The sequence below is a fragment of the Hypanus sabinus genome, chromosome 11 (genome assembly GCF_030144855.1).
Source record: "Hypanus sabinus isolate sHypSab1 chromosome 11, sHypSab1.hap1, whole genome shotgun sequence".
Classification (NCBI taxonomy): Eukaryota; Metazoa; Chordata; class Chondrichthyes; order Myliobatiformes; family Dasyatidae; genus Hypanus; species Hypanus sabinus.
The window spans coordinates 15037858-15060547 of NC_082716.1; the positions used below are offsets into that span (position 1 = coordinate 15037858).

At 42.7% G+C, this 22690-nt stretch overlaps 1 protein-coding gene across 1 annotated transcript in view; it reads left to right on the plus strand.

The window, feature by feature from the left end:
- Nucleotides 1-22690, plus strand: part of LOC132402345 (calcium-activated chloride channel regulator 1-like) — an 86872-nt gene that overhangs the window by 23330 nt on the left and 40852 nt on the right. The window contains exons 7-10 of the mRNA XM_059985224.1: nt 3879-4100; nt 9889-10113; nt 10191-10368; nt 17437-17543. Coding sequence (XP_059841207.1) covers nt 3879-4100; nt 9889-10113; nt 10191-10368; nt 17437-17543 — 732 coding nt within the window. The remainder of the gene's footprint in view (nt 1-3878; nt 4101-9888; nt 10114-10190; nt 10369-17436; nt 17544-22690) is intronic.

Consider the following 22690-nt stretch of genomic DNA (forward strand, 5'->3'; position numbering starts at 1 on the left):
AGTCTGTTCCATTATTCCAGCATGTCGGATTTATTATCCCTATCAACCTCATTCTCCTTCCTTCTCCCCATAACCTCTGACACCCTTACTAATCAAGAACCTGTCAACCTTCGCTTTAAATATATCCATTGTCTTGGCCTGTACAGATGTCTCTGGCAATGACTTCCTCAAATTCACCATCATCTGGCTAAAGAAATAACACCTCATCTCTGCTCCAAAGGGAAATCCTTCTATGCTGAGGCTGTGACTCTGGGACTAGAATCCCTACTGCAGGAAACAGCTTCTCCACATCCTCTCTTTCTAGTCTTTTCAACATTTGATAGGTTTCAAAAGATTCCACCCCTCACCCATTCTTCTATACTCCAATGAGTATGTCCTATAAATCCATTTCTTCCTGGAAACATTTTTGTGAACCCTCTTTGAACCCTCTCCAGTTTCAGCACAGCCTTTCTAAGACAAAGAGCCCAAAACTATTCAAGTGAGGACTGTTGCAATGTACTTATTAAGTTCACCTGCCACTTTTTCCCCCATTACTATATGGTAGTACGTAGAGGACCCCCATATTGTAAATTTACACCAGGCTCAAGCAGACTAAACAAAGTAAAAACAAGTGCATAACTAAAACAACTAAAACAGATGATCGCCCATTTTAAACTTTTTAAAAATATTTCAGAAAGCCATTTTAAAAGACAAAAAAATTATCTTAAAAATATAGCAAACACTTAAAATTCAAAACAGAATACACATTTTACCAGAACATATTACCTCACCAGCTTAATTTTCCAGTGGTCCAATATAAACTCTCACCTTCCTTTTACTCTTTATATAACTGAAAAATCTTTTATATTTTCCGCTTTATATTTTTGGCTAGTTTGCCCTTATTTTTCATCTTTTCCCTACTTATAGCTTTTTTAGTTGCCATTTGTTGGATTTTAAAAACTTCCCAATCATCCAACTTCCCATTCATTTTTTCTACCTTGTATGCACTTTGCTTGGATTTTATGGAGTCCTTAACTTCCCTTGTCAGCCGTGGTTCCCTGCCCCTGCCATTTGAGAACTTCTTTTGTGGGTCATATCTGTCCTGCACCTTGTGAACTATGCCCAGAATCTTCAGACATCTCTGTTCTGCCAACATCCCCACCAGTATCCTCCTTCAATCCACCTTCTCATGCCTCAGTAATTCCCTTTATTCCATTGCAGAACTGATATATGTGACTTGTATTTCTCCCTCTCAGATTGCAGTGTGAATTCAATCATGTTAAAATCACTGCCTCCTAAGGGTTTCTTTACATTGAGCTCCCTAATAAGTCTGGGTTAATACACAACACCCATGCTAAAATAGCCTTTTCCTGAGTAGACTCAAGCACAAATTGCTCTAAAAAGCCATATCAAAGGTAATCCCTCACTTGCGATCCAACACCAATCTGATTTTCCTAATCCCCTTACATATTGAAGTCCCCCATTACAAATGTGACATTACCCTTAATAGATGTCATTTTCAGCTTCCTTTGGAATGTGAACACCACATCTTGGCTACTATTTGGAAGCCTGTATATGATTCTTCTAATGGTCTTTATACCCTTTCAGTTTCTTAACTCCACCCACAAAGATTCAATATTCTCTGACCCTATGTCACCTCTTTCTAAAGATGTAATCCCATCTCACCACCAGCCCATCTCATCAGAGCCACACCACTGCCTAATCTTTTCTGTTTGTCCTTTCGATACTAAGGATATCCTTTGATGTTATGCACCCAACTATGGCCTTCTTTCAGCCATGACTCAGTGGTGCCCACAACGTTATTCTGACTAATTTCTAATTGCACCCTGAGTACATCCACCTTATTCCGAATGCTGCACGCATTTAAATACAGCACCTTCAGTTCTGCATTCTTCATGCTTTTGAATTTTGCCTCTGTGGTACAATTTAACTCTTTTCTCTGTCTGCTTTGTACTCAGTCATTGGCTCATTCCTTATATGTAAAATCCACCTATTTGTAAACCTGCTGGCTCATCTTCTGCTCTGTGATACTTGTTCACATCCCTCTGCAATATTAGTTTAAACCACTCCCAACAGCTCTAGTAAACCTGCCCACAGCAATATTGGTTTCCATCAGATTCAAGATCAACCCATCTCTTTTGTACAGGTCACACCTGCCCCACAAGTGGTCCCAATTATCCGGAAATCTGAATCCTTGCTCCCTGCTTCAATTTTTCAGCCACACACTAATCTGCCAGCTCATTCTATTCCTATCATGATTGCTGCTTGGCAGAGACTGCAATCCCTACAGTACTTCCCTTAATGTCCTGCTTCTCAGCTTCCTTCCTAACTCCCTGTATTCTTTTTTCAGGACCTCCTCCCTTTATGTATCTCTGTCATTGGATCCAATATGTTCCATGACTTCTGGTTGCTCTCTCTTCCTTTTCAGACTATTCTAGACACGATCAGAAACATTGTAGACCCTGGCACCATGGAGGCAAACTACCATCCATGTTTGTTTTTTTCACATCCTCAAAATCGCCTATCTGTCCCCCTAACTACAGAGCCCCCTATTACTGTTGCCATCCTCTTCAGTTCCCTACCTTTCTGAGCCACAGCAACAGAAACAGTGCCAGAGGCACAGCTGTTGTTGCATCGTTCAGATCATCCCCCACCTCCCTAAAGTACTCAAATTGGAGCACATTTGGAGAAGAGAACAGCAACCAGGATGATTTCCTCTATCTGATGTTCTCCCTTCCCCCTCTGCTTCTCTACTCCCACTAATGAATGCCTAGGACTAAATCTGAGATAGCGCAGATCCTGGCACCTGGGAGGCAACATATCATCTGAGAATCTTGTTCTCGCCCACATAACCCCTGTCCATTCCCCTAACATATCCCCTATTACCAGGGTGTGCCTCTTCTCCTCCTTCCCTTCTGAGTCACAGAGCCAGACTCAGTGCCAGAGACCTGTTAGGCCAACTCTCCCCCTGCCCCCAACATTCTCCAAAGTTGTTGAGGGGGATGACCACAGGGGTACTGTGCACTGACTGTTTATCCCCTTTCCCCTTCCTGATCGTCAGACTGTTTCCTGTGTCCTGCGCCTTGAGGGTAGCTACCTCTCAATATGTTCTACCTATCACTCCCGCAGCTTCCCGACTGATCCAGAGCTCATCTGTTTCTAGCTCCAACTTCTTGTGTTGTAGTCGTCAGGGACATTGGAGGGCACAGAGGAGCATTCCGCTACCCCGGCTGGCATCTCTACTGTCCTAGCTGAGCAGCCACAGCTTAAAGAAGAGAAGGAAAAAACTTGAGTTTTTCTTTCCTTTGCTTTTTCTGACTGAAGCCTCTCTTTGCTGAAGCCTCAAAGAGCTGAAGCATCAAGATCATCACTCTGACTCTGTCCACTCAATTCATGACTGCTGCAATGATGGTCACTATGCTTACCCCTGCATTCCTTTAATTTGCTCTTACTAATCAATCCCAAACATGGATTGTTTGATAGTCAAAGCTCCATTTCGCTGTAGCAACCCACTGCTCCCTTTTCTACTTGGGCAGTGGACCTGAGTGAAAACTCCTCCTTTAAAACTTCCCATGTTCGGATTGGTCACTGGTCAAAGTTCTATTTTGGGATAGCGATCCACTGCTCCTTTTCATCCTTGGGCCCTGGACCTGAGTGAAATCCCCTCCTCTCAAAATTTTTGATGTCCAGATTGGTTACCGATCAAAGCTCTTTTGATTCTGGCTTCTGCTGCCTTCCTTTCCAGTCCTGATGGAGGGTCTCACCTGGAAACGTCGAATGTTGGTTTCTCAAATTGATGCTGACTGACCTGCTGAGTTCCTCCAGAATTTTGTATGTCTTGCCTCTTTAACCCTAGTTTTGTCTCCACAAATATCCAGGTAGATAAATTCTGTGATTCTGAGACCCACAATCCTGAAGCACCCAACATGCAGAACAAAATGTGCAATTACAAGAGCACTTGGGACGTGATCAGCCAGTCAGAAGATTTCAAAAACATTTTGTCACATCACAATGGTTCAGTCCAGCCAACATTCACACTTCTACAGGCCAAGGACCGTGTGCTTTGTTTAGTCCTTGATGTCTCAGGAAGCATGGGATCGGTAAGATCTTTTATGTTATTAGAACATAGCCCAGCACATCACACAACCCATTCTTCCATCCTTGGGCTCACTTTACACTGCACACTGTCGTAGCAGTGATGCCAGGATAATCAAGGACATGACCCACCCAGCCAACACACTTTTTTTTCCCTCTTCCCTCTGGGAGAAGGTTCAGGAGCTTGAAGATTCGTATGGCCAGATTTGGGAACAGCTTCTTTCCAACTTGATAAGACTGCTGAAAGGATCCTGAACCATAGAACCATAGATCATTACAGAACAGAAACAGGCCTTTTGGCCCTTCTTGGCTGTGCTGAACTATTTTTCTGCCTTGTCCCACTGACCTGCACCTGGGCCATATCCCTCCAAACCGCTCTCATCCACATACCTGTCCAAGTTTTTCTTAAATGGCAAAAGTGAGCCCACATTCACCATTTCATCTGGTGGCTCATTCCACACTCCCACCACCCTCTGGGTGAAGAAGCCAGCCCTAATGTTCCTTTTAAACCTTTCCCCCTTCACCCTTAACCCATGACCTCTAGTTTTTTTCTCCCTGGCCTCAGTGGAAAAAGTCTGCTTGCATTCACTCTATCTATACCCATCATAATTTTATACACCTCTATCAAATCACCCCTCATTCTCCTACACTCCAGGGAATGAAGTCCTAACCTATTCAACCTTTCTCTGTAACTCAGTTTCTCAATTCCCGGCAACATCCTTGTAAACCTTCTCTGCACTCTTTCAATCTTATTAATATCCTTCCTGTAATTAGGTGACCAAAACTGCGCACAATACTCCAAATTCAGTCTCACCAATGCTTTATACAACTTCACCATTATATTCCAACTCTTATACTCAATACTTTGATTTATAATGACCAATGTACCAAAAGCTCTCTTTACAACCCTATCTACTTGTGATGCCACTTTTAGGGAATTACGTATCTGTACTCGCAGATCCCTCTGTTCTACTGCACTCCTCAGTGTCCTATCATTTACGTTGTATGTTCTACCTTGGTTTGACCTTCCGAAGTGCAATACCTGACACTTGTCTGCATTAAACTCCATCTACCATTTTTCTGCCCATTCTTCCAACTGGTCCAAATCCCTCTGCAAGCTTTGAAAACCTTCCTCACTGTCCACTACACCTCCAATCTTTGTATCATCAGAAAACTTGCTGATCCAATTTGCCACATTATCATCCAGATCACTGATATAGATGACAAATAACAATGGACCCAGCACTGATCCCTGTTGCACACCACTAGTCACAGGCCTCCACTCAGAGTAGCAATCCTCCACTACCACTCTCTGTCTTCTCCCATTGAGCCAAAGTCTAATCCAATTTACTACCTCTCCATGTCTACCTAGCTACTGAATCCTAACTAACCTCCCATCTGGGACCTTGTCAAAGGCCTTACTGAAGTCCATGTATAATAAATCCACTACCTTCCTTTCATCCACGTTCCTGGTAACTTGCTCAAAAACTCTAATAGATTGGTTAAACATGACCTAGTGCGCACAAAGCCAAGCCGACTGTTTCAAATAAGTCCCTGTCTATCCAAATACTTGTAAATCCTATCTCTTAGTATTCCTTCCAATAATTTACTTACTACCAATGTCAAACTTACTGGCCTATAATTTCCTGGCTTACTTTTTGAGCCTTTTTTAAACAACAGAACTACATGAGCTATCCTCCAATCCTCCGACACCTGACCTGTGGATATTGACATTTTAAATATTTCTGCCAGGGCCCCTGCAATTTCAACATTAGTCTCCCTCAAGGTCCAAGGGAATACCCTGTCAGGTCCTGGGGATTTATCTACTCTGATTTGCCTCAAGACAGCAAGCACCTCCTCCTCTTCAATCTGTATAAGTTCCATGACCTCCCTACTTGTTTGCCTTGTTTCCATAGACTCCATTCCAGTTTCCTTAGTAAATACAGATGCAAAAAACCCATTTAATATCTTTCCCATTTCTTTTGGTACCATACATAGCCAACCACTCTGATCTTCAAGAGGACCAATTTTATCCCTTACTATCCTTTTGCTCTTAACATACCTGTAGAAGCTCTTAGGATTATCCTTCAGCTTGACTGCCAAAGCAACCTCATGTCTTCTTTTAGCCCTCCTGATTTCTTTCTTAAGTATTTTCCTACTCTTTTTATACTCCCTAAGCATCTTATTTCCGCTCTGTTGCCTATACATGTTATACATCTCTCTCTTCTTCTTTATCAGAGTTCCAATATCCCTCGAGAACCAATGTTCCTTATTCTTATTCATTTTGTCTTTAACCCTGACAGGAACATACAAACTCTGCCCTCTCAAAATTTCTCCTTTGAAAGCTTCTCACTTACCAATCACATCCTTGCCAGAGAACAACCTGTCCCAATCTATGCTTTTTAGATCCTTTCTCATTTCTTCAAATTTGGCCTTTTTCCAGTTTAGAACTTCAACCCAAGGACCGGATCTATCTCTACTCATGATCAAGTTGAAACTAATGATGTTATGATCACTGGAACCAAAGTGTTCCCCTAAACACACTTCCGTCACCTGTCCTAACTCATTTCCTAATAGGAGATCTAATATTGCATCCTCCCTAGTTGGTACATTTATATACTGATTTAGAAAACTTTCCTGAACACATTTCACAAACTCTAACCCATCTAGACCTTTAACTGTATGGGAGTCCCAATCAATGTGTGGAAAATTAAAATCCCCTACAATCACAACTTTCTGTCTCCTGCAGTTGTCTGTTATCTCTCTGCAAATTTGCTCCTCCAATTCTCGCTGACTATTGGATGGTCTATAATACAACCCTATTAATGTGGTCATACCTTTCCTGTTTCTCAGCTCCACCCATACGGCCTCAGTAGACAAGTCCTCTAATCTTTCCTGCAGAAGCACTGCTGTAATATTTTCCCTGACTAGCAAAGCCACCACCTGTGCCCCCCCCCCCACCCCACCCTACATCCCTCTGCCTCTATCACGTCTGAAACATTGGAACCCTGGAACATTGACATTGAGCTGCCAGTCCTGACATAGCCAAGTTTCAGTAATGGCTATGATGTCATAATTCCACAATATTCTTCACATTGAAATATACACACCTCAGAAGATTGCTACCACCACACACAACCTTGCTATTTATGACTTTGCATGAACTAATAACATTACTTATTTTTACCCCTGTTCCACTATCTACTCTGGCACTCTGGTTCCCATCCCCTTGCAAATCTAGTTTAAACCCTCCCCAATAACATTAGCAAACTTCCCTGCAAGTATATTGGCCCCCTTGTAGTTCAGGTGTAACCCATCTCTGTTGTACAGGTCCCTCCTGCCCCAGAAGAGGTCCCAATGATCCAAAAATCTGAAACCCTGCCCCCTGCACCAGTTTCTCAGCCACATGTTCACCTGGCAGAGCATCCTACTCTTACCCTCACTGGCACATGACACAGGCAGCAATCCGGAGATTAGTACACTCGAGGTCCTGTCTTTCAACTTCCTACCAAGCTCTCTGTACTCACTCTTCAGGACCTCCTGACTCTTTCTACCTATGTCATTGGTACCGATGTGTACCACGACATCTGGCTGATCAGCCTCCCACTTCAGAATGCTGAGCACGCGATCAGAGACATCCCTGACCCTGGCACCCGGGAGGCAATAAACCATCTGGGAGTCTCTGTCATGACCACAGAATCTCCTGTCTGTACCCCTGACTATAGAGTCCCCTATCACTACAGCTCTCCTCTTCTTTCTCCTTCCCTTCTGCACTGCAGAACCAGACTCAGTGCCAGAGATCTGGCTGCCACAGCTTTTCCCAGGTAAGTCATCCCCTCCAACAGTATTCAAATCGGTATACCTGTTCTGGAGAGGAATGGCCATTGGGGAACGCTGTACTACCTGCCCTTTCCCCTTCCCTCACCTGACAGTAACCCAATTACCTGTGCCATGTTCCTTAGGTGTTACTATCTCCCGGAAGAAACTATCTATAAACTGCTCAGTCTCCCGAATGATCCACAGGTCATCCAGCACCAGCTCCAGTTCCCTAACGCGGTTTATTAGGAGCTGCAGCTGGATGCACTTCTTGCAGGTATCGTTGTCAGGGACACCGGAGGTCTCCCTAACTTCCCACATTCTGCAAGAGGAGCATTCCAACATCCTGTCTGGCATATTCACTAGTCTGAACAAAGAAAAGTAGAAAAACAGAAACTTACTGGAACCTACCCTTGCCTCTGCCTGTTTCTCGCCGAAGCCTGATTGAGGCAAAGCCGTCCCACTCCGACTCAGTCCACTTCAATGATGGCCGCTGTATATGGTGCTCTCCCTTTTAAACCTTGGCGCGCTACGTCATGCGCCTGTACAGTAGACCCTCTTTTCCCCAATCAGTTAAAGAAAAGAAAACCGACCTTCCCTCCGCGATGCTTCAGTCTCTCACTCTCAGCCTCTGGCTTCGATTGAAAAAGCACTACCTTACTACAAAACTTGCACTGCCTTACTTGCCCTTTTCTATTCTCTAATTATGATTTATAATTTAAATTTTCTAATATGTTTACTTGGAATTGTACTTCAGGGAGCACAAAGCGCAGAATCAAATATCGCTGTGATGATTGTATGCTCTAGTATCAATTGTTTGGTGACAATAAAGTAAAGTAATGTAAGAGATAGGAGCAGAATTGGACCATTCAACCCATCAAGTCCGCTCTGCCATTCCATCATGGCTGATCCCAGATCCTATTCAATCCCATACACCTACCCTCTCATCATATCCCTTGAAGCCCCAACAAGTCAGAAATCTATCCCCTTCACTTTGAATATACCCACAGATTTGGCCTCCACCGCATTCTGTGGTAGACCATTCCACAAATTCACCAGTCTTCAGCTAAAATGGCGCCTCCTTAATTAGGTTATAATTTTGGGCTGAATTTCCTCTCATGTGACTTTCAACAAGAACAGCCCAAAGGCTGGGTATTCAGAATCGGAATCAGATCTATTATCACTGATATATGCATGAAATCTATTATTTTACAGTGGCATTTCAGTAGAATCCATTAAAATTATTATAAATTACAGTGAAAAATATTGAAAAGTAGTGCAAAAACAGAGCAAAAAGGGCAGTAGTATTCATGGTTCATGGACCATTCAGAACTCTAATGGTGGAAAGAAGCTGTTCTTAAAATGGTGAATGTCGGTATTAAGGCTCCTGTACCTCCTCTCTGATGAAGAGGGCATGTCTTGGATGGTGGGGTCCTTAATGATAGATGTAACCTTCTTGAGGCATCGCCAACTGAGTTCTGACGAAGGGTCTTAGCCTCAAACATCGAGTGTTTATTTATTTCCATAAATGCTGCCTAATCTGCTGAGTTCCTCCAGCATTTTGCGTGTGCTGCTCTGAATTTCCAGGATCTGCGGAATCTCTCATGTTGATGATCTCATTTTGAAGATGTCCTTGATGATGTGGTAATCTCAGTGGTGGTTATGCAGCTTTCTAATGCTTATGTGGTAGAGAGGACTTTGGGAAGTCACCCAAAAGTCTCATCTCCTGACTCCCTAAAATCCTCTCCACCATGTAACATGTCATGTCTGTGAATTGGAATGTTTTTTTTACTTACATTAATGTCTGTGGATCAAGCAACAGTAAAGGAGATATTCAACACCATCCACAGCAAAGGAGGCTGCTTGATTGAAATAAATTTATATTATTTTTTTAAATCTTTCTCAATATATAAGGTTTAATTAAGTCAAATAAATAGGATTTTGCTGGACATTGAATTTTCTTTTTCTGATGTACAGGAGAATCGCATTGTCAGACTCCGACAAGCTGCTGAGATATTCCTACTGCAGATTGCTGAAACAGGATCACGAGTTGGAATTGTCACTTTTAACTCTGGTGCAAGCATTAAAACACAGTTAAAAAGGATCGATAATGATGCCGTAAGGGAGTATCTTGTACAGCTGTTACCAACATCAGCTGATGGGGGAACAAACATCTGTGCTGGGGTTAGGGCTGGATTTCAGGTAAGCCTGGACTGTTTTGCCAGTTCTACTGATTACAGGTGTTGCATTTTTTCCATGCTGACATCTGATTGTTGCAGGTACTTCGTGGTGATGACAATGCTACAGAAGGTGATGAAATTATTTTACTGACAGATGGAGAAGATAATCAAATAAGCACCTGCTTCCCAGAAGTGGAAGCAAGTGGAGCTGTAATCCACACCATTGCTCTAGGACCATCTGCAGCTGTACAGTTAGAAGAGCTCTCAAACATGACAGGTAACTGCACTAAAATACCTGGTCAAAGGAAATAGCTGAAGATACTGTGTGGAGAATATGAACCCACCAAACATTGAGTGGCAGAAGACACTGGACAGCTGTCTTCCATTTCATGAACATAATCCTGGATTCTGGGAACATATTGCCCAGGATGTTCTGTTAAGACTGTGGATAGGACTAACAGCAGCCACCTTATACACAACACCTTCCATCTCTTCATGTCAGAACTGAAAGATATAACTATTTTAATCCTACCGGTTAGGACTTATTTATTTATTTTTAGAGATGCAGCACAATAAGAGACCCTTTCAGCCCAACAAGCCAATGCTACCCAATTACACCCAAGTGACCAGTAACTAACCTGTACATCAGTGAATTATGGGAGGAGACTACTAGGGGATCAGCTATACTGGATTGGGTGTTACATAATGAACCATAGGACACAAGGGAACTTGAAAGAAAAGTACTCTCAGGAAGCACTGATCACAATATGATTGAGCTCAACTTGAAATGTTTAGGGAGAAAGTAAAAGCTGACATAACAGTATTTCAGTAGAGTGAAGGAAATTACAGTGGTTTGAGTGGAGTTGGCCAAATTAAATTGGAAGGAGCTGCCGGTAGGAATGTCAGCAGAGCAGCAATGGTGTGCATTTCTGGGAAAAATGAGGAACATGCGGGATAGATGTGTTCCAAAAACAAAGAAATACTCAATGGCAAAATAGTAAAATCGTGGTTGACAAGGGTAGTCAAAGCTAGTGTAAAAGCAGAAGAGAGGGCATACAGTGCAGCAAAAGTTAGTGGAAAGATAGAGGATTGAGAAGCTTTTCAAAGCCTAAAGAAAGCAAAGAAAAGAGTCATTAGGAGGATGAAATATGAAAGCAAGCTAGTAAACACTATCAAAGTGGATAGTAAAAACATTTACAAGTACGCAAAAAATAAAAGAGAGATGAGAGTAGATATAGGACAACTAGAAAATAAGGCCAGAGAAAAAAATTCCGGGGGACAAGGAGATGGCAGATGAACTAAATGAGTATTTTTTATCAGTCTTCACTATGGAAGAAACTATCAGTGTGCCAGATGTTGAAGGGTGTGAGGGAAGAGAGGTGAGTGCAATTATTATTTCAAGGGAGAAGGAGCTCAAAAAGCTGAAAGACCTAATGTACAGAGGTCACCAGGACCAAATGATCTGCATCCTAGGGTTCTGAAAGAGATAACATAGAGATTGTGGAGGCATTAGCAATGATTCAAAATCGTTGGGCACAGGCATGGTGCCAGTGGTCAGGAAAATTGTAAATACCACTCCGTTCTTTAAAAAAGACCAGTTAGCCTGACCTCAGTGGTTGGGAAGATGTTGGAGTCAATTATTACGTATGAAGTTATGGAGTACTTGGTGAAACAGGACAATACAGGGTAAAGTGGGGATGTCTGTCGAAACTGTTGGAGTTCTTTGAGGAGATTACAAGTAGGATAGATATAGGGGATTGAACATATAGCAATTACAGCACAGAAACAGGCCATCTTGGCCCTTCTAGTTTGTGCTGAAAGCTTACTGTCATTTAGTCCCACCTACCTCCACTCAGCCCATAACCCTCCATTCATTTCCTGTCCATATATCTATCCATTTTTTTTTAAATGACAAAATCGAACCTGCCTCTACTGGAAGCTCATTCCACACAGCTACCAATCTCTGAGTAAAGAAGTTACCCCTCGTGTTACCCCTAGACTTTTGCCCCTTAACTCTCAACTCTTGTTTTAATCTCCCCTACTCTCAATGGAAAAAGTCTATCCACATCAACTCTATCTATCCCCCTCATAATTTTAAATACCTCTATCAAGTCCCCCCTTAACCTTCTACACTCCAAAGAATAAAGACCTAACTTGTTCAACCTTTCTCTGTAACTAAGGTGCTTAAACCCAGGTAACATTCTAGTAAATCTCCTCTGTACTCTCTCTATTTTGTTGACATCTTTCCTATAATTCTGTGAAAAGAACTGTACACAATATTCCAAATTTGGCCTCACCAATGCCTTGTACAATTTTACTCAACTCTTAAACTCAATGCTCTGATTTATAAAGGCCAGCATACCAAAAGCTTTCTTCACCACACTATCCACATGACATTCCACCTTCAGGGAACTGTGCACCATTATTCCTAGATCACGCTGCTCTACTGCAACCCTCAATGCCCTACCATTTACCATGTATGTCCTATTTGGATTAGTCCTACCAAAATGTAGCACCTCAGACTTATCAGCATTAAACCCCAACTGCCATCTTTCAGCCCACTCTTCTAAATGTTCTAAATCTCCCTGCAAGCTTTGAAAACCTACTTCATTATCCACAACACCACCTACCTTCATATCATCTGCATACTTACTAATCCAATTTACCACCCTATTATCCAGATCATTAATGTATATGACAAACAACATTGGACCCATTCCAGATCCCTGAGGCACACCACTAGTCACTGGCCTCCAACCTCACAAACAGTTATCCACCTCCACTCTCTGAATCTTCCTAACTGACCTTCCATGTGGAACCTTGTCAAAGGCCTTACTGAAGTCCATATAGACAACATCCACTGCTTTACCCTTGTCAACTTTCCTAGTAACCTTTTCAAAAAATTCAATAAGATTTGTCGAACATGACCTTCCATGCACAAATCCATGTTGACTGTTCCTAATCAGACCCTGTCTATCCAGATAATTACATATACCATCTCTAAGAATACTTTCCATTAACTTACCCACTACTGATGTCAAACTTACAGGCTGATAAATGCCAGGTTTGCTCTTAGAACCCTTCTTAAACAATGGAACCACATTAGCAATATGCCAATCCTCTGGTACCATCCTCGTTTCTAATGACATTTGAAATATTTCTGTCAGAGCCCCTGCTATTTCTACACTAACTTCCCTCAAGGTCCTAGGGAATATCCTGTCAGGGCCGGAGACTTATCCACTTTTATATTCTCTTAAAGCGCCAGTACTTCCTCTTCTTTAATCATCATAGTTTCCATAATTACCCTACAGTTTCCCTTAATTCACAAAATTAAATATCCTTCTCTTTAGTGAATACCAAAGAAAAGGAATTGTTCAAAATCTCCCCCATCTCTTTTGGCTCCACACATAGCTGTCCACTCCGATTCTCTAAGGGACCAATTTTATCTCTCACTATCCTTTTGATATTAATATAACTGTAGAAACCCTTTGAATTTATTTTCACCTTACTTCCTTACTTGCCAAAGCAAACTCATATCTTCTTTTAGCTTTTCTAATTTCTTTCTTAAGGTCCTTTTTACATTCTTTATATTCCTCGAGCACCTCATTTACTCCATGCTGCCTATATTTATTGTAGATATCTCTCATTTTTTAAACCAAGTTTCCAATATACCTTGAAAACCATGGCTCTCTCAAACTTTTAACCTTTCCTTTCAACCTAACAGGAACATAAAGATCCTGTACCCTCAAAATTTCACTTTTAAATGACCTCCATTTCTCTATTACATCCTTCCCATAAAACAAATTGTCTCAATCCATTCCTTCTAAATCCTTTCGCATCTCCTCAAAGTTAGCCTTTCTCCAATCAAACATTTCAACCCTGGGTCCAGTCCTATCCTGCTCCATAATTATATTGAAACTAATGGCATTGTGATCACTGGACTGGAAGTGCTCCCCAACACATACCTCTGTCTCTTGACCTACCTCATTCCCTAACAGGAGATCAAACACTGCCCCTTCTCTAGTTGGTACCTCTATGTATGGCTGCAAAAAGCTATCCTGCACACATTTTACAAACTCCAAACCATCAAGCCCTTTTACAGAATGGGCTTCCCAGTCTATGTGTGGATAATTAAAATCTCCCACAATCATAATCTTGTGCTTACTACAAATATCTGCTATCTCCTTACAAATTTGCTCAACTAATTCTCATTCCCCATTAGGTGGTCTATAATACATCCCTATAAGTGTTACTACACCTTTCCCATTCCTGAATTCCACCCAAATAGTTTCCCTAGACGAGCCTTCTAATCTATCCTGCCAAAGCACCGCTGTAATATTTTCTCTGACAAGCAATGCAACACCTCCCCCTCTTGCCCCTCTGATTCTATCATACCTGAATCAACAAAATCCACGAATATTTAGTTGCCAATCACACCCCTCCTGCAACCATGTTTCACTAATAGCTACACCCTCATATTTCCAGGTATCAGTCTATGCTCGAAGCTCATCCACCTTTCTTACAATGCTCCTAGCATTAAAATAGCTGCCTTAAAGAAACTCTCCATCTCTTACTCTCTGTTTATCCCTAACAGTGCAAACAAATTTATTATTTTTTTCTTCCTTCTCCCCTATATCTTCGGACTGAGCGCTTCCCTTCTCTGTCACCTGGCTATCTGCCCTCACACACTGTCTACTAGCTTTCTCTATTTGTGGACTAACCTCCTCTCTCCTAGTCTCTTCAATTTGATTCCCACCCCCCAACCATTCTAGTTTAAAGTCTACCCGGTAGCCTTAACAAATCTCTCCTCCAGGATATTGGTCCCCCTAGGATTCAAGTGCAACCCGTCCTTTTTGTACAGGTCACACCTGCCCCAAAAGAGGTCCCAATGATCCAGAAACTTGAATCCCTGTCCCCTGCTCCAATCGCTCAGCCATGCATTAATCTTCCACCTCATTCCATTCTTACTCTCACTGTCGCGTGGCATAGGCAGTAATCTTGAGATTACTGCCTTTGAGGTCCTTCTTCTCAACTCCCTATATTCTCCTTTCAGAACCTCTTCCCTTTTCCTACCTATGTCATTGGTACCTATATGTACCACGACCTCACCCTCCCACTTCAGGATATCTTGGACATGATCAGAAACATCCCCGACCCTGGCATCTGGGAGGCAAGCTACTATCCGGGTCTCCAGACTGCGTCCACAGGATAGCCTATCTGACCCCCTAACTATCGAGTCCCCTATTACTACTGCCTTCCTCTTCCTTTCCCTACCCTTCTGAGCTACAGGGCCAGTCTCTGTGCCACAGGCACAGCCACTGTTCCTTCCCCCAGGTAGGCTGTCCCCCCCCAACAGTACTCAAACAGGAGTACTTATTGTCAAGGGGTACAGCCACTGGGGTACTCTCTAGTACCTGACTCTTCCCCATCCCCCTCCTAACCGTGACCCACCTGTCTGCCTCCCGTGGCCCCAGTGTAACCACCTGCCTGTAACTCCTCTCTATCAACTCCTCACTCTCCGTGACCAGACGAAGGTCATCGAGCTGCAGCTCCAGTTCCCTAACACAGTCCCTTAGGAGCTGCAGCTCAGCGCAACTGGCACAGATGTGGACATCTGGGAGGCTAGGAGACTCCAGGACCTCACATATCCGACACCGAGAACAACAAGCTGCCCTCACATTCATACTTCCCCCTTTCCTCAAATAACAGGAAAAATTGAAAACTAAACCTACCTTGCCTTGCCCGTTTCTGCCTAAGCCCGTTGAGCCAAAGCCCTTAAGCCTTCACTCTGCTCCCTGCTCACTCCGCTGCCCACTGTATAAGGCTGTGTTCCTGTTAAATCTTCCGCACTTCACTGCCAGACATCACATGCCTGCACAGTCCCGCTTCTCTTAACTCCAATGAGAAGAAGAAAAAATCAAAATGTCTCCCACCGCACTCCCACTCCAATTCTCAGACTTCCTCCTCCAAATGCAGTGGACATTTTATATTTGGACTTGTAGAAGGCCTTTGACATGGTGCAACGCATACCAAGTTAAGAGCCCATGGTATAACAAGAAAGTTACTAACATGGTTAGAACATTAACTGATGGTAGGAGGCAGTGAGTGGTAATCAAAGGATCCTTTTCTGGTTGGCTGCCAGTGACTAGTGATGTTTTGCGGGGGGCGGTGTTGGGTCCACTTCATTCTATGCTATGTATAAATGATTTAGATGATGGAATAGGTGGCTTTGTTGCCATGTCTGCAGATGACACAAAACTGGTGGAGGGGCAGGAAGTGTTGAGGAAACAGGTAGGCTGCAGAAGGACTTAGTCAGATTAGGAGAATGAGCAAGAAAGTGGCAAATGAAATACAATGTTGGAAAATGCATGGTCATTCACTTTGGTAGTAGAAATAATTGGGTAGACTATTTTCTAAACAGGGAGAAAAATCCAAAAATCTGAGGTGCAAAGGGACTTAGGAGTCCTTGTGCAGAACACCCTAAAGATTAACTTACACTTTGAGTTGGTGGTGGAAGAGGGCATATGCAATGTTAGCATTCATTTCAAGAAGTGTAGAATAATGAGCAGAGATGTGATGCCGAGGCTTTATAAGGCACTACTGAGGACTCACCTTGAGTATTGTGAACAGTTTTGGGCTCCTCATCTAAGAAAAGATTGGAGAGGGTTCAGAGGAGGGTCACAAGGATGATTCAGGGAAAGAAAAGGTAATCATACGAGGAACCTTGATGGCTCTGGGCATGTACTCACTGAAATTTAGAAGGATGAGGGGGAGGATCTCATTGAAACCTTTCAAATGTTGTAAGGCCTAGACAGAGTAGATGTGGAAAGGTTGTTTCCCATGATGTAGGAGTCTAGGACAAAAGGGCACCTTGTCCCCAAGATGGATGTGCATCCATTTAAAACAGAGATGCGGAGAAATTGCTTTAGCCAGAGGGTGGTGAATTTGTGGAATTTATTACTATGGGTAGCTGTGGAGACCATGTTGTTAGATGTATCTAAGGCAGAGTTTGACAGCATCTTGACTGGACGCAGCATCAAAGGTTACGGGCAGTGGGACTGATCATGGGAACAAAGGATCAGCCATGATTGAATGGTGGAGCAGACTCAATGGGCCAAATGTACTAACTCAACTGCAATGTCTTATAGTCTTATGGAATCCCACATGGTCAAGGAGTGAATGTACAAACTCCTTACAGACAACGGTAAGATTTGATCCTGGATGCTGGCATTGTAATACTGTTACACTAAATGCTATGATACCATGCCACCCACTTTTTCTCAGTTAGTATGTGTCATAAATAATAGCTGAGCTTTTTGTAAAATTTGTCATTTTTGTCCTGCAGGGGGCTTACAGTTTGCAGCATCTGATAACGTGGATGTAAATGGATTAATTGATTCTTTCACGGGATTAGTGTCAGGAAATGGCAACAGCAGCCAACTGTCCATCCAGGTTTGAATATTTTTCAGTAAGATCCTACCTAAACTGTAGCATTGGAGATATTAATACCAAGGGGCCACATTGCCAAAATGCTTCCATGTCTGACATTCATCTTAGTCACTGCTTGAGTCTCCGACTTCCATTTCACCTCTTTGCTATTCCTGTGGTCTTCCAACTATCTAGTCAACCCGAGACTCGAGACTCAATCCTGCAGCATCGCCAATGAACCAAGCCACTCTTCCCCTGGTTTGTAGCAATTTATTGTGGGACACAAGGGGACCTGTATCAAAAACTATAATAGTTTAAAGAGTGTTGCATGTATTTCTGAAGTTTATTCCTCCATATTAACACAATCAATAAAATTAGATACTATATTGTACCACTGAAAGAGATACATTACAAAGATGTTGCTGGGACTTGAAGACCTAAGTATGGAGGGCTGTAGGCTGGGTTCAGGTAGATAAGACAAGGATGGCATGGACTAGATGTGTTGAAAGGCCTGTTTCTCTCCTGTATGGTTGTATGACTGTATGACTCAATCCATTTTCCCCTTTCCTCTTTAGCCCTAACATTTATTCCATCACATGCCCATTGATTCCCAGTTTCATTGAATAACCATCAATGGAGGCACCATCATCAGGTAGCAAAAACATCTATCAATGTACCTTTTGGAAGTAGAAGCACATATGTAGTCACTGGGAGAGTTTGCAAACTCTACACAAGAGGTCCGGATTGATCCCTGGACTGGAGATGTTAAACAGCTACAAATTCCACAATAATTTACTTCCATGAAATCTGACTGCACTTGGACCCTTGTGTATCCTGGGCCCAGCATGTAAGCACAATTACAAAGAAAGCACAGCAGTGCCTCTACTTCCTTAGGACTTGTGAAGATTTGATATGACAACTAGAATTTTGACAGACTTCTATATATCTGAAGTGGAGAAAAGATTGTCTGGCTGCATCACAGCCTGGTATGGAAACACCAATGCCCTTGAAAGGAAAAATGTACCAAAAAGTAATGGACATGGCCTAGTCCATCACAGGTAAAACTCTCCCAATCACTGAGCACGTCTACATGAAAGACTGTCTCAGGAAAGCAACATCCATCAGCAGGGCCACCCACCACCCAGGACATGCTCTCTTCTCACTGCTGTCATCAGGAAGAAGGTTAGCACTCACACCACCAGATTTAGTAATACTTACTGTCCCTCAACCATCAGATTCTTATAACAAAACAGATTACTTCCTTCACCTTCACTTGCCCCATCATTCAAATGCTTCCATTACCAAGGGCTCATCATCTCATATACTTGATACTTATTACTTATTTATTTATTTATTATTATTATTGTTTCTTCTTTTCACATTTGCACAGTTTGTTCTCTTCTGCACTCTGGTTGAATACCCTAGTTGGGTGGTCGTTCAGTACTTCTGTTATAGTTTCTATTCTATAGATTTGTTGAGTATGCCCACAAGGAAAACATTCTCAGGGTTGTATATGGTGACATATATATAGTTAGAAAATAAAGTTTACTTTGAACTTTGAATTTTGGTCCCCTTATCAGGAAAGGATATGCTGGCATTGGAGAGGGTCCAGCAGAGCTACGTGAGAATTATCTCAGGAATGAAAGGGTTAACATGTTATGAGTGTTTGATGGCTCTGAACCTGTACTTGCTGGATTTTAGAAGAATGGTGATGGGGGAGGCTGTGATCTTATTGAAATCTATTAAATATTGAAAGGCCTGGATAGAGTGGATGTGGAGAGGATGTTTCCTATAATGGGGGGATCTAGAACCAGAGAGCACGGCTTCGGAACAGAGATCAGGTTTTGGGGAGAAAGCAGGAGAATGAGGTTGAGAGGGCTAATAAATCAGCCAAGATAGATTGGAGGTGAAGACTTGATGGACCAAATGGCCTAATTCTGCTCCAATGTCTAATGGTCTAATTCCATACCATGCCATCCATCTGTGCAGGGTTCCCCTGTGGCCATTCCCCTTGGCAACAAGTATGCCCCTTTGGGTACTGCTGGGGGGTGACCCATCAGATCATGGCAGCAGCAGCCAGGCTGGTGGCACTGAGCCCTGCCCTGAGGCTCGACAGGGAAGTGTAAAGCCAGGCAGTGTGGTTGGGGACTCAATAGTAAGGGGGACAGAAAGGAGCTTCTGTGGCTGCAAAAGCCACACCCAGAAGGGGTGTTCCCTCCCGAGTGCTAGAGTCCATGATGTATAGGAGCAGCTGTAGGATATTGTCAAAGGGAAGGGGGAAAAGTCAGCAGTCATGGTGCATATTGGCACCAATGACACAGGCAGAAAAGGGTAAGGAGTATATAAAGAAGCTGAAGATAAGGAACTACAAGGTTGTAATCTCTGGATTACCCCTATACCATGGACTAGTGCAGGTAGGAATGGGGCGACAGCACAGATGAATGAGTGGCTGCAGAGATGGTGATGGGGACAAGGTTTCAAGTTCCTGGGTCATTGGGAAATTTCTGGGGAAGGGGTAACTTGTACAAGAGGGATGGGGTGCACTTGAACTGAATGGGAACCAATATCCTGACTGCGAGGTTTGCTGGCGCTACTTGGGAGAGCTTAAACTAATTTTGCAGAGGGCTGGGAACCAAAGTCCCAGATCAGTAAGGGAAGAATTGGACCCAAAGGTAGATGTCAGGAAAAGTACTGAAAAGCAAAATTGAAATAACAGGTATAATGGGTCAGATAGATTGACATGTGTATATTTTAATGCTAGGAGTATTATGGGTAAGGGTGATGAACTTAGAGCATGGATCAGTACATGGAACTACGATGCTGTAGCCTTTACTGAAGTGTGGCTGAAAGAGGGGCAGGAATGGGTGATTAATATACCAGGTTTTCAAAGTTTTAGAAAAGATTGAGGAAGAGGAAAAGAGGGGGTGGAGTTGCACTACTAATCAAGGACAATATCACAGCTGCTCTCAGAGGAGACGTAATGGAGGGGTCAGACATTAAGTCCATTTGGGTGGAACTCAGGAATAGAAAGGGAGTGATCACATTGCTGAGATTGTACTACGGACCCCCAATAGGATGCTGAGGAACAGATATATAATCAGATTAAGGAAATGTGTAAAAATAACAGGGTTGTTGACATGGGGGGTTTCAGCTTCCATAATATAAACTGGAACCTTCTTAGTGTAAGGAGTTTAGATGGGGGTGATTTTGTTAATTGTATTCAGGAAGGTTTCTTAAATCAATATGAGGATGGTCCAGTGAGAGGGGGGGCCACACCAGACCGGGTGTCGAACAATGAGCGAGGCCAGGTGACTGACCTTTCAGTGGATGAACAGTTAGGGTACAGTAACCACAACTCCTTAACTTTCAGGATAGCTGTAGATAACCATAGATAGTGTATGTTCTCTTGTGGGAGAGTTTTAAGTTGGAGTAGGGAAAATTAACAGTGCAATAGGCAGGAATTAAGTTAATTGGGAACAGTTTTTCTCTGGCAAGACCACATCATCCGTGTGGAGGGTGCTTAAAGAGCAATTGCACAGAGTACAGGAAAGGCTCCTATTAGAAGGAAGGATGGGGATGGAAAGATAAGAAAGCCTTGGATGTCCAGAGAGGTGATGAGTTTAGTCAAGAAGAAAAATTAAAATTGTGCAAAGCTTCTGAAGTCAGGATCAAACCAAGCGCAATGAGTATAAAGAGCCTGAAATGAACTGAAGACAGGAATTAAGAATGCAAAAAGGGGTAATGAAGGATTAAGGTGAATCTCAAGGCATTCTATACATACATTGAGTAAAAGGATAACTAAGGAGAAGGTGTGAAGTGTGAAGGGGGAACATTTGCTTGGATATGGACATTATGATTGAGGTACATAATGAGTACTTTGCTTCAGTATTTACCAAGGAAAAGGATATGGAGGATGGGTATTAGTGCTGACTATAAATACATTAGGGTGTTTAGAGGTCAAGGAGGAGGAGGTGTTGGGCCTCCTAATGAGTATTAATGATTTACCCCAGGTTGTTGTAGGAGGCAAGGGGTGAGTTTGCTGAGCCCTTGACCCAAGTTTTTGTGCCCTCTCTAGACACACGCAAGGACTGGTGGGTGGCTAATGTAATTCTATTTAAGAAGGGAACAAGGGAAAATCCTGGGAACTATTAACCTATGAGTTTCATGTCAGTGTCAGGAAATTGCTGATGAAAATTCTTAGGGATAGGATATATGAGCATTTGGAAACCCATGGCCTAATTAGAAAGAGTGGGCACGTCTCTGTGTGTGGCAGGTCATTCCTTACTAACTTCATTGCATTAATTGACAAGGTGATGAGAAAGATTGTGAGGGTAGGCTAGTGGATGTTGTATTAATGGATTTTAATAAGGTGTTCGACAATGTCCCTCATGGGAGGCTAATCAAGAAGATTAAGATATGTGGGGTCCGTGGAGAATTGGCTGTTTAGATTCTGAACTGGCTTGGGTGTTGAAAACAGAGGGTAGTTGTCAAAAGGACTTATTTGAGCTGGAGGTCGGTAATTAGTAGTGTTCAACTGGGATCTATACTGGGACCTCTAATATTTGTATTGTATATAAATGACCTGGATGAAAATATAGATGGGTAGGTAATGTTACTCGAGTGTGGCAGTGGAGGAACCCAAGTGCATGGAGGCAGAGTCAGGAGGTGGTATTAACATAGCAAGCATGGAATCAATATCCAGAAGCAATGCTAGACTTAGAACTGACAGTCCCAAGAACCATGAAACAAGATTCCTCACACCAGAGTCAACCAACGAACTGGCAGCTCATTGTTGTGGTCACAGGGTTTTTATACTGCATTTGCTGATGGAAAGCAGGTGTTTGTAGTTAGTGGAACCTGGGAATGATTGGAAACTAAACAAGGTAATTGAGGCCCAATTCCTGAGGTAAATAGCCAGGTGAGCAATTGCCAGGATGATACCAAGATTTGTGGAGTTGTGGATAGGGTAGAAGATTGGCAAAGAGCGCAATATAGATCAGTTCGATATGGGCAAAGAAATGGCAGATGGAGTTTAACCTAGATAACTGTGAGGTGTTGTGCCTCAGAAGCGCAATTGTAAGGAGACAGTATACTGTTAAGGGCAAGGTCCAAAACAGTGTTGTTGAGCAGAGAGATCTTGGGATCTAAATTTATAGCTTCTTGAAAGTAGC